The sequence below is a fragment of the Lagenorhynchus albirostris genome, chromosome 10 (assembly GCF_949774975.1).
Source record: "Lagenorhynchus albirostris chromosome 10, mLagAlb1.1, whole genome shotgun sequence".
NCBI lineage: Eukaryota > Metazoa > Chordata > Mammalia > Artiodactyla > Delphinidae > Lagenorhynchus > Lagenorhynchus albirostris.
Genome location: NC_083104.1, coordinates 54398387 through 54410681, shown reverse-complemented (window position 1 = coordinate 54410681; position 12295 = coordinate 54398387). Strand labels below are relative to the sequence as shown.

The 12295-nt window shown below is 39.0% G+C and overlaps 1 protein-coding gene across 8 annotated transcripts in view; it reads left to right on the top strand.

Moving 5' to 3' along the window:
* The window catches only part of RBMS3 (RNA binding motif single stranded interacting protein 3), a 725561-nt gene that overhangs the window by 477029 nt on the left and 236237 nt on the right, over nt 1-12295 (top strand). For all 8 annotated transcript variants that reach the window (XM_060162485.1, XM_060162484.1, XM_060162489.1 and 5 more), the window contains exon 5: nt 7877-8034. In XM_060162485.1, the coding sequence (XP_060018468.1) occupies nt 7877-8034 (158 nt within the window). The remainder of the gene's footprint in view (nt 1-7876; nt 8035-12295) is intronic.

Sequence of the window (12295 nt, the reverse complement as noted above, 5' to 3'; positions counted from 1 at the left end):
CAGAACCTTAAGAATGGACTATCCTGTATATATCAAGCTACAGGTAACATTTTTAACTTGTAGCAAAAGCAATAGCATACAAAGGTCAAAGTAAAAGAAACAGATCCAATACGGAGTCTTGATTTGTTCTTCGCTCTTACACTTATACTAAAAAATTTCTTGTGGTTTCACACAGAAATTCAAATTTAACAGGATGCCCTGTATTTTATCAGGCTGCCTTACTCTCAAGGGACATAGTGTTTGCCACCCAAGTTCTATTGCACAACTCCAGGAGTTACCATTGGTGCTGGGCTCTGGGGTATCATTGACATAGAACACAATGGGAATGGTTGCCCTTGAGTGGAATTCTTTGTCCCTAATATCTTTATACCTCGCTCAGTGACACATTTGTGTGTGTTCCCAATATGCCTGTGAGCCTCAGCAAGTCTATGCTGTCATATTCTGGGCAGAAGACACGGAAATGGTTTGCATCTGTTCTGTCTTTGTATGTGTTGTGATGATTATTCCAGAAGAAGTTAATAGGGTGCCATAGCAAATGTATGGCCATGCTCATGCCGTTTCCAGAATTCCAGTTGTTTGAGGAAGAATTGTGGTCATTGTCAACGAATCAAGTGACAACTTTGTATTCCAGAGCTCATGGCAAGGGGACCCCCTTCGGAGAGGTGAATGAGACTGAGGAAAGGGGATGAGATTTGTTTACAATATTGAGTTTGTTTCTCTATAGTTTTGTTTCCTGTTCGCACTTTTGACCATCAGGACCCTGAGTACAAAACCATATGTCTTTGTGATATAGCAGTACATTACGATAAAACTATAGAGAGATCTCAATATTGTAAAATGTTAATTTAGCATTTTCTCACAGGAGAAACCATCCCATCAGGTGATACTGGGCTGAGCTCATGAGGTCATATGGAGGGAGAAGTCAAGGAGAGCCAGGATCCCACCTGGCCACCTGGCCCAGGACCACAGGTAACTCTAATTCAGTCATGGAGACTCAAGGGGCTCATAACACTTCACTGCTCATCTCAACCCAAGGGCTGCTTTAAGCCAGCCCTGCCTTAAAGAATAACATACACAACCCAGTGTTCAGGTTGTCCTGAGCACTAGAAACAGTTTTCTCTTTCTTTGCTGGGTGTGTTATACAGAATTAACCCCCCCCTCCCCGATTAAACTTGGGGATGAGAATGCCAGTTGCCAATGCTGTGCTTACATGGAATCTGAAACAATGAAATCCTTCTTTTAAAACATGTGTTCCTTAGGGAAGTTGTTCTTATTGGTTATTATTTTAGGGAAATTGTTCTTATTGGTGCCGTGGGAGGAAAAACTGGTAGAGGCTCTCCTCTGACTCCATCAATATGTGAAATCAGGGGAAGAGAAATCACCTTCTTGCTTTTAGCAGAGGGAGAAGACAGTTGAAAACAGAGGGCACCCCCTTCATTGCTTAGCCAATAAGACAGAGGACACACTTGTTGGGTACCATTTAGGGGTGAAAGCCTACCTCTTGGCAGTTTTTCTTTATTTTCCCTCTAATGGTCTTTAATGTATTACCTCAAATGAATGCTTCTAGAGCCCCCATCGTAAGGGGAGCCTCTGGCTCTCCCTTTTTACCCGGTCCAAGGCCGTGACTTTGTAGCTAGGGAACACAGAGGTCCAACTGTGAAGGTCAGAGCTGAGCATATGCCCATATATATTTATGGCAAAACAGATTTGAAAAAAATTAACACACTGTATTAGTTAGGGTTCTCCAGAGAAACAACCAGTAAGGGGTGTGTGTGTGTGTGTGTGTGTGTGTATGAAGAGCTTCATTTCCTGGAATCTGCCAGATTATGCAGGCTGACAAGTCCCAAGATCTGAGGTCAGCAAACTAGAGACCAAAGAAGAACCAGTGTTTCAGTTTGAGTCCAAAGGCAGGAAAGAAACAACGCCCCAGCTTGAAGGCCGTCAAGTTTAACTCAGGGGAGGATCAGCCTTTTTCAGATCTTCAACTGACTGGATGAGGCCCACTCACATTAGAGAGGGCAATCTATTTTACTCAGTCAATGGATGAGTTTAAATGTTAAAGTCATCCAGGAAACACCCTCACAGGTAGATCCAATATAATGCTTGACCAGCATCCTGAGCATCCTGGGGCTCAGTCCAGGTGGCAAATAAAATTAATCACCACACACGTGTGTGGTACTAAAGCAAGTATGTCCAGAATGGCCGGCTTCCTCCAGATCTCACCTAGAGGAGCTGTAACTCCTAGAGCCATGCAACAAGCGTGCTGATGATGTTACTGGAAGAGTAAGAGCATCTGTGTACAAAGTTAGTGTTCAACTAATTCTAAAACCTCCGATGCCTTTAGGGCAGCTTATTAATGCAGGAGGCTCCAACTCCCTGCTTCTGTTTTGGGGGAGAAGTAAAACATTTCATTTTTATTATTATTTATTTATTTATTATTTATTTATTATTATTAATTTTTAAATTGCTACAGCATTTAGAATAGGCTATCCCATTAAAAAACAATTGTGCCTTTGTCTCCCCATTGATTTTTCTTTCTACTGGTGATATCCATGGACTAGCAGTATTTATAGGCAATCCCCAGAGTTGGCGTACTGTAGTAGAAAGGGTCAAGAGTCAAAAAATATCACTTCTGATGTCATTTATTCACTTACTCGCCATGGGATTTTTGTATCCCTCTTAAGATCTTAGAACCAATCTTCTCATTGGTAGAGGGGGTTTATAACTCTTGCCCTATCTACTGCCTAGAGTTATTATAAAGGGCCATACAAAATAAAATAAATGTCCCTGAAACACCTTAAGTACTGTAAAACTCTGCTGCATGTAAGGAAATATTATTATCTTCAGTCTATATGAACATCCCCTTCAATTTGTTTTTAAAGTATTACAGTCACGAGGTTGCTTTAGAGTTGTTACAAGCATCTTCAGGATATTTCAGGATATTTTGTCACCACTGCTCAGGACAATTCATCTTGAGACAGCTTTGTCCACCTAACAGTTAAAAGTGACTATAAATTGATTACCATAATTTTGTGATTTAATAAAAACTTGATAGTATGTAAATTAGGCAAAAACTAATAACTTAGAAAGACCCATAGTGTAATATATTATCGTGGAAAAAAATAGGAACTAGTCCCCTAAAACAGTGTTAAAATTTGGTCCACCAAATGGTACTTGTTCACAAGGAAATACATACAGAAATAGAGAGTAAGCATTTAAAACCTTTTCTAACAAGTTCACATTAGCATGACATTTAATCCAAATGTAATTTTGGTTTGTTTAATGTAGTAATAAAAAATTGCAACTTGTATTTTGTATGTCTCTTAATTTTTTCTATTAACTTTGAAAAATGTAAATATTTTGCAAATGTTGGTTTGTGACAGATTGGAAATAAAAATGGTCCCCACCACAGGTGGCTTGAGAAACATTGCTCTAAAATTCCTAATGCCAATAACTACTTCCTGAATATTTAAATATAATTTCATCAAGCATGAGTGTTGTCAGATTGAGTGTTGAAATCTTCTTCAAAGGTAGTTACCTTTTCCAGAATCATGTATATATAATAGTCATAATGTGTATCCAAAAAACACAGCCCCAGACATAACCTTTGATCTATATATGAGCAATAATTTTGCCCTCCATTTGTATTTATTTGCTAAGCTTCCTTGAAATGTTCTGACATTGTCTTCAACTGTAATAAAGCAAATGAGTACCAATAAACCTAACACTAAAAATCTGAGAAAAATGAAGTCATTTCAGGAAAAAGAATTTTTATATTCTTACGTAAAATGACAAGGTCACTGCTCCCATTAACGTTGGAGAGGGTACCATTCTAATTTTTTCACAATCTTTTGACAAAACTAAATAGTAAATCAAGAAATCCCCATACAGATGAAAAGATACAGAAACAGAGCAAAATGGAGGAGTTACTTATGGTGAGATGGTCAATTAAATGTAATAGATGTATGAATTGTAGTCATATACTTTTACAGACTAGCATACACTGCAGAGTATTCACTCAGTTGATGATGTGTGAAATGCTGACTAAGGCTAGGAATCCTTTTTTTTTTGTGGCCTTTCCTCTGTAACTAAAGCTACTTCATGAATAAGCAAAAGTGAATAAAATAAGGGATTCGGAGATATTTATTCTTGTATGTGCAAATATTCCTTTGAACCACAATTTGCCATCTGGTATTCATTGATGTTTAGGAGGAAAGGCAGTGTTAAGAACTGGGAAGAACATTGGATCAGGTATGAAAGGATATGGGTTCTATCTCTAGCCTGTTACTATTTAGCTGAGTGGCCTTGAGTAAGTCATAAGCACTATTTTAGCTTGTTTTCGTTTTTGTTTTTCCCATCTGTTAAATATCAGATTGGACAAGATGCTCCTTTAGGTCCATTCTGGAGCTAAATGATCATGAAAATTTAAGTTAAAAAACAAAAAGATTTCAAAAAGATTCTAGATTGCAGGTATCACATGAGTTATTTTTCTGCAGATTTAAAAGGCACATTCTTTTAGGTTCATAGTGCCAAAGAACCTTTTGAAAGAGCCCATCTAGTTACATAAATGTGGTACATAAATATAAAACTGAAAATAAAAATATAAATGCATATATTATTTTAAAGTTCATTCTATGCAGAAATTAAATTCTGTTGTCATCAACGAATATGTTCAAGACTTATATTGTATTTCAAAGGAGAGAATTACTTAATGAATAACACTGCCCAAACGCTGTATTCTTCCTGTAAATACAAATTAAGGAATGACACTCTCCAATTCTGTACTGTCTCTGTGAATACAGATTAAGGAGTTGGCCTTGCTGTTTGAATTTGGATTCAGAAAATAGCTGCTGGGCAATCTCTTGTGTATTAAGCTCCGTATGTTAATTACACACCATTTTGAGAAGTTGCAGTGCATTCTATACTTGCGGAATTTGGAAATGGATTTGAATCAGGATACACTGGTGTACTGCTACTTAGATCTGTACACTATGCTTCACTAGTGGGATTAGTTGCTTATGGTTGTTTAGCCTCGTTAAGGATGAAGGTATACAGAATGTTGGGCAAATGCCAGCCCATTCATGGGACTGCCATGTTCTGCAGCCCACTCTCTGGGTTAAGCAGGAAGTCCCACTGGAACTTGAGTTGATCTAGGGTATAAACTCCAGAAATCACATCATAGGAAAGTTTTTCTTCTCTCAACTCTTTCTCAATTCTGATTCTTCACAGGAAAAAGACTCTGTCTGGTCCTAGTGTGCTTAATACCTCTCTTAATTATGAATCTCATTTGTTACTAAGAGAGAGTCAACCACCAGGGTCACAATCTTCTGTGAACAAACAGTATCTAATATAATTTAATCATGTGAATTTGTTGCCAATTTTGATAGTAACCTACTTATGCCAAGTGATACTGGCTTTTTAGCTATGGTAGCAACATACTGTTATCTTTTTCAATGGATTTACTTAAGCCCAAAGATATTTTGATTTAAAGAAAACTTTTAAGGACTTCCCTGGTGGCACAGTGGTTAAAAATCCACCTGCCAGTGCAGGGGACACAGTTAGATCACTGGTCCGGGAAGATCCCACATGCCATGGAGCAACTAAGCCCATGTACTCAGAAGAACTACTGATCCTGCTAGAGCCCACACACCACAACTACTGAAGCCCACCCACCTACAGCCCATGCTCCGCAACAAGAGAAGCCACCACATTGAGAAGCCCATACACCACAACGAAGGGTAGCCCCCACTCGCTGCAACTAGAGAAAACCTGCACGCAGCAACAAAGACCCAACATAGCCAAAATAAATAAAAATTAATTAATACAAAAGAAAACTTTTAAGTAAATAACCTTATAGTACATGGCTGGCAAATTTTCTAAGATGATATGTGAATGATTGAAGCTTTGGAAACATTGGCCTACTGGAAAAATACACTGAGATGGAAGATAGAAAATCTGACTAAATTTAATTTGAACCCTGTCACTAATTATTGGATTGTCCTCGGGTGAGATGATGAATTTTTCATGCCTCCATTTCCTCATTATCCAATAAGTATGATGATATTTGCCTAGCTACCTTTGGAATGATGATGTGAAGATTAAAGGATGAGTAGTAAAATAATATAAAGTCAAAAGTCATATATACGTAGGTTTGTTATTATGTATCTGAAACACCACTTTTTTTTTTCTTTTAGGTTTTTCTTTTAGGTTTTTCTTTTAGGTTTTTTTTTCTTTTTTCATCACCCCAGCAGTTGGGCGGGGGATCATGTCCACTTAGGAAAAAAATAATATCATCTCTGTTTTCTCTCTAGGATCATGCCATTAATTAGCGGTGTGTGTGTGTGTGTGTGTGTGTGTGTGTGTGTGTGTGTGTGTATGTCTGTGTGTGTGTGAGAGAGAGAGAGACTACAGTTGTACAGTTTCTACATATACACTATTCCCAAATACTAAAGCTGTTATCTTTTCCTGATTGATTACCTGTTTATTTGCACTGTTTTTCATGGTGATCAAAAAGTTTGAAAACTAAACTATGTTTCAAAAAGAACCTAATAATAGATCTTATTCATCTCAAAGCTTAATAAAAATATTATGGCCTGTCTGAATATTTAGAGCTATTAAAAGTAATGGAGCTTAGTTTCATGCCAAAACTATTTCTTGATCTGTAATAATATTTGGAATTTTGTTTATTGTATTTTTTGTTTTGCTTAAAACCTCAAATTTGCTACAGAATATATCATCTCTGCACAAAAGATATTTTACTATTACATAATGTCATTTCCTATAGACTTCAGAGTTGCTTTTTCCAATTTAATCATGTTTCTTCTTGAAGTTAAAGTTGTTGTGTTGGTTAAAATATAATAGTTCATTTAAATATGGGATCTATTTTGATATTAATGATCAATCATGTCAGGCTTTTGTCTGTGCTTTATTTTGAGACATGCGTACAACTAAGTTCCAACTTATTAATTCATTGTGTGAAATAGAAGATATTCACACACTTAGAAATAATGCTAGCAGTTGTTGTTTGATTTCCCATTCTATTAAGCAAAGCTTATTTAAGCACTACTGCTTCATAATCTCATTCATAGATAAATATTTAACTGTGGTCTATGGAAGTGATTGTCAAACTTGAGCGGTCATCAGACTCACCTGGAGGGCTTGTCAAAACACAGATCACTTGGCCCACCCTCAAGTTTCTGATTCCAAGGTGGGGCCTAAGAATTTGCATTTCTAGAAAGTTCCCCATTGATGCTGAGGCTGATGATAAATGCTGTCCTAGGACCACACTTCTTTTCTCCCCATTGGTGCAGTGGAAGGCACTATAGCAAGACAGGGAAGCCCATGGACTTCGGTGATACCCCCAGGTTTTAGCCCTGGCTTTGACACTTAAGAGCTGTATAACTTAGACCAAGTTAGGGATCAATTTTGTCCACTGTAAAGTAGTAACAATTATATGTACTGGAAATATTGAATGAAACAATGTATATCAAGTGTTTAAAGCAATGCCTAGCATGTTATGAACACTCACTAAATGCAACATTAGTAACTGGTGGTGACAGTAGTTAGAGTGGTAATAGAACCACTAGTTATGGTCATAGAATATACATACTTACCTTAGTTCAACTGCAATAAAAGTTTATTAGACTTTTCTAAGGAAGGCTAGACAGAAAGTTTGATTTTCACTGATGACATTGCTTCTATGAGAAGCATTCTGGCAAGAAGGAATTCAGTGAAAAGAAATACCACCCTTACTGAAAGAACTTCCAAGAGCATGCTAGAGATTGGAATCTAGATGGCAGTGTAAGCAAAATGTATAAATTTCTGCAGTGTTTCTCAATATTCAGAACTTACTGCATGTGTTTCTTTTTTCCCTTAGCAACAAGAGCAAGACCCAACAAACCTATATATCTCAAATCTCCCCATTTCTATGGATGAACAGGAGCTTGAGACTATGCTGAAACCATTTGGACATGTCATTTCCACAAGGATACTAAGAGATGCTAATGGAGTCAGCAGAGGCGTTGGCTTTGCCAGGTAAAACACCTGCTCTTTCCTTGTATTCCCTTTAATTCCATCCCTTTCTAGCACTACAAGAGTTCTGGAATATAGAATATTCAAAGAAAAGTAGCTTATCAAACTGACTGTATCTTTGCTTTGAGTCAGAGAATTCCAGTGTAACTAGAAATATGTTGTTCTTGCTAAAATCTGTACATAGAATGTTTATATCTGTCTCAAGTCGTAATGGTATGCATAACCCCTTCCCAGTCCTCTCTATGCCTGTAGATCAACAAAATCAGATGCCGTCAGTTTCTACTAGGGATAATAAATGCCCAGCACCCCAGAGCTAAAGACCCCATGGGGTGAACAAAGCATCCACATGTTTCAGCATTGATTTCTAAAGAGCAAGATGGTAGAATTTCTCAGTCAGTGGAAGAGAGAAGAGAGGAAAGATTTCGAGAAACAGGAACTGTTGGGTAGTCTCAAGGAACTCAGAAATCTAAGGGGAGGTGAAGAGGGCATTTGCATTTAAGAGGCCCTGGCTGTGTGTTTTTGATGTTTTAAACAAAACAGAAAAGAACAAATTGCACTTTCCTCATTGTTGGAAAAAGATGAGTAGTTTTCTTTTTAACTTTAAGAGAATGTTTACAAAAGAGGATCTCAGCCAGGAATGGAGTTAAAATGGTGGTACCTGCTGTGCTTTCATGAAGAAACAAAGTTAAGGAAACTACAGGGAAACCGAAACTGCTCAATAACAAAGAAGAAAAGGAAAAGCTGTGTCTCCACGGTTGGGTGTTTTTATGCGTCTTGAGGTCTTGAGCGGACTCAACATGAATGAATGGATGGATGTTAATGTCATCTGGAAGGCAGCCCCTTGCAGGCAGGTGTTTCCCCCTATGGGGAACCCTGCCATCATTGGAAAAACCATCCCAAACCAACCTCTGTGAACCCACTTGGAAAGATATGAAAATGCATTGATTAACTGATCTCTAACTTGACTTCCTTGAGGTCATGGACCATGTCTTAAAATTCTTCTTATTCCCCACAATGTTCTACACATACTAGACCGGGAGACCTATGCAGGATACAGGTCTGAAGATTTGAAGAGAAGTCAGCAGAATGAAAAACATCTCCCAGACTTGAACACATGCATGAGGCATTCAAGTTTTCAGAACATTGTTAACTGTTGATTGTCATGGTCAAGGCAGAGCTAATTGCAACACCTGGGTCTCTGAAATTGTCCAACTTACGCATTCTTGGAGACTGTACAGCCTGCTATTGGAGGCCTAGCCAGTGCAGGAGGCACTAAATGCCTGCCATGCTCCACTTCACACTGCGTGCACACGCCTTTAGCTCAGCACCCACCTCCTGCCCCGCAAAACCTCTCTAACACATTAGTTTCTCCTTCATTTATGCTCCTGCTGAGAAAGGAACATGTTTCAGATTCATCAAGAGAACACATTTTCTAAGAAGATCTATGTTTTGTATTTTTGTTTTTTAAACAAAAGATTTTTGGTACCAAGTATGGATATATTAGTTTGCTTAGGCTACCATAACAGAATTCAACAGACTGGGTGGCTTTAAACAACAGACATTTATTTTCTCCCAATTCTAGAGGCTAGAAGTCCAAGATCAAGGTGGCAGTAGGTTTGGTTTCCTCTCTGTGTCTTGTAGATGGCCTTCTTTTCCCATATCTTCGCATGGTCTGCCCTTTGTGTTTACTCCTAATCTCTTCTTAAAAGGGCGTCAGTCAGATTCGATTAGGATCCACCCATTATATATACACACAATTTATAATCCAATCTCTTGGGATAAACCATAATGGAAAAGAATATTAAAAAAAGAATGTATCAGTATATATATGTAAAACTGAGTCACTTTGCTGTACAGCAGAGATTGGTACAACATTGTAAATCAACTATACTTCAGTAAAAAAATTAATGAATGTGGGCTTCCCTGGTGGCGCAGTGGTTGAGAGTCCGCCTGCTGATGCAGGGGACACGGGTTCGTGCCCCAGTCCAGGAAGATCCCACATGCCACGGAGCGGCTGGGCCCGTGAGCCATGGCCGCTGAGCCAGTGCGTCCAGAGCCTGTGCTCCGCAACGGGAGAGGCCACAACAGTGAGAGGCCCATGTACTGCAAAAAAAAACAAAAACAAAAACAAAAAATTAATGAATGTAATATAAAAAAAACAACATATATACACAACTTCTTTATTCATTCATCTGTTGATAGACACATAGGTTGTTTCCATGTCTTGGCTATTGTAAACAATGCTGCTATGAACATTGGGGTGCATGTATCTTTTTGAATTAATGTTTTCGTTTTCTTCTGATATATACACTAGTGGAATTGCTAAATCACATGGTATTTCTCTTTTTGGTTTTTTGAGGACTCTCCATTCTCTTTTCTACAGTAGCTGCACTAATTTATATGCCCACAATAGTGTACAACAGTTCCCTTTTCTCCACATTCTTGCCTGTCCCAGTACTGGTGCCAACAGACTGGTGGGTGGGGATGGAGCTGGGTCCTGAGGCTAATAAACTAGAGGGAGGATTCCACGATGGCACCTTCCAGCACCAGTGTTATTATGGCAGAACGAGCTCCCAGAAATGACTGCTGCCAGCATCTCTGTCCCCAGGGGGAGTCCCAGTTGCCTCCTGTCTCTCCAGGAGACTCTCCAAGATTAGCAGGTGGGTCTGACTCAGGCTCCTTTCAAATTACTGCTTCTGCCCTCGTTCACGGAGTGTGTGAAATTTTGTGTGCCTCCTTTAAGAGTAGAGTCTCTATTTCTGACAGCCCTCTGGGTCTCCTGAAAGTAAGCCCCGCTGGCCTTCAAAGCCAAACGTTCTAGGGGCTCGTCTTCCCAGTGCAGGACCTCCAGCCTGGGGAGTCTGATGTGGGTTTCAGACCCCTTGCTCCTTGGGGAGAACTTCTACAGTTGTAATTATCCTCCCCTTAGTGATTCACTCACTGGGGTTGGCGGTGGAGGGGGGCGGGCACGGGTCTTGACTATACCATGACTCTGCCCCTCCTACCTGTCTCATTGTGGTTCCTCCTTTTTTTTTCTTTTTGGCTTTTTGAGTTAATTATTATTGTTTTTGTTATATTATTATATTCACATTTTACAGTTATAGAAAAAATGAAGGCAAGAGAAGTTTAAAATCCTGTACAGTATCTCACAGACGATAAGCAGGAGAACCCACTTACAGGTTCGGGTATAGGTGAACATAAGCCCATGTTCTCAAGATCACAAGGGCTATAGCCAAACAAATAATGATATATCTTTAGTTGTGGAAGATCTTTTCTGTTAAGTTAGTCTTTTTCATTGATAGTTGTTCTGTAAATAGTTGTAATTTTGGTGTGCTCGTGAGAGGAGGTGAGCTCAGGGTCTTTCTGCACTGCCATCTTGGGACAAAATCCCAGGTGTGGTTCTTGGTTCATGTGCAAGAGATCCTGAAATTCCTTTGACTCAAAAGAAAACCTCCATTATTATTTTACTTGTAAGCTATATTCATCTTCTTTGAAAATCACCTCTTCAAAGCAAAGGTGGTATCTTCGTTTTATATTTAAACCACTGAACTTCAAAGCATTGATTTGAATGCCAGTAGGGTGCAGAGACAGCACAATTACAGGCTTTTTAACGTTCCAGAAGCACTAGATGGTGTCTGAAATTACAGACTTCCATTTTATTTTATTATTATTTTTTTCCTCTCTTGTAACATAAAACAGTTTTGTAAGATCCACCCCCCTGCAGGCAGCATTTTATAGCCAAGTCATAAACCCTGAAAAACAAAAGTTTATGGTGGGAATGCTGACAGTCAGACCCACTACTGCAGAGCTCGCGGATGCCAACAGACTACCTTGCCTTCCAGCATGAGGATCAGAACATAAATCAGCCTGAGTCTGGAGGGACAGGACTGCATGTTCACGTTATCCATTTCCCATTCCCAGAAACATAAGACCGTTTGTCTAACAAAAATCACATTGAACGAGTGTTATGAGAGGCCGGTAAAGAATGACCCAAAGTGGAGAAGGGATGAGGGTAAGCGTTCACAATTACTCCAGCTTCAACATCTGGGAACATAGAACCTCTTTAAGCAATGCATTTACTGTCCCCTGGTGAGCTAAAGGGCGTGAGAGACCGCTGAGCACAGAGACCTTTGTATTCTGTAATTTTTTTCACCTCTCTTCAGTGCTCTTAATTTGATTCTCATGGAGTTTTGTTTGAATGACTTTTAACATCTGGGCAGTGTTCTACCACTCCCTACCAAATGGGCAAGTTTTCCAAATAAAT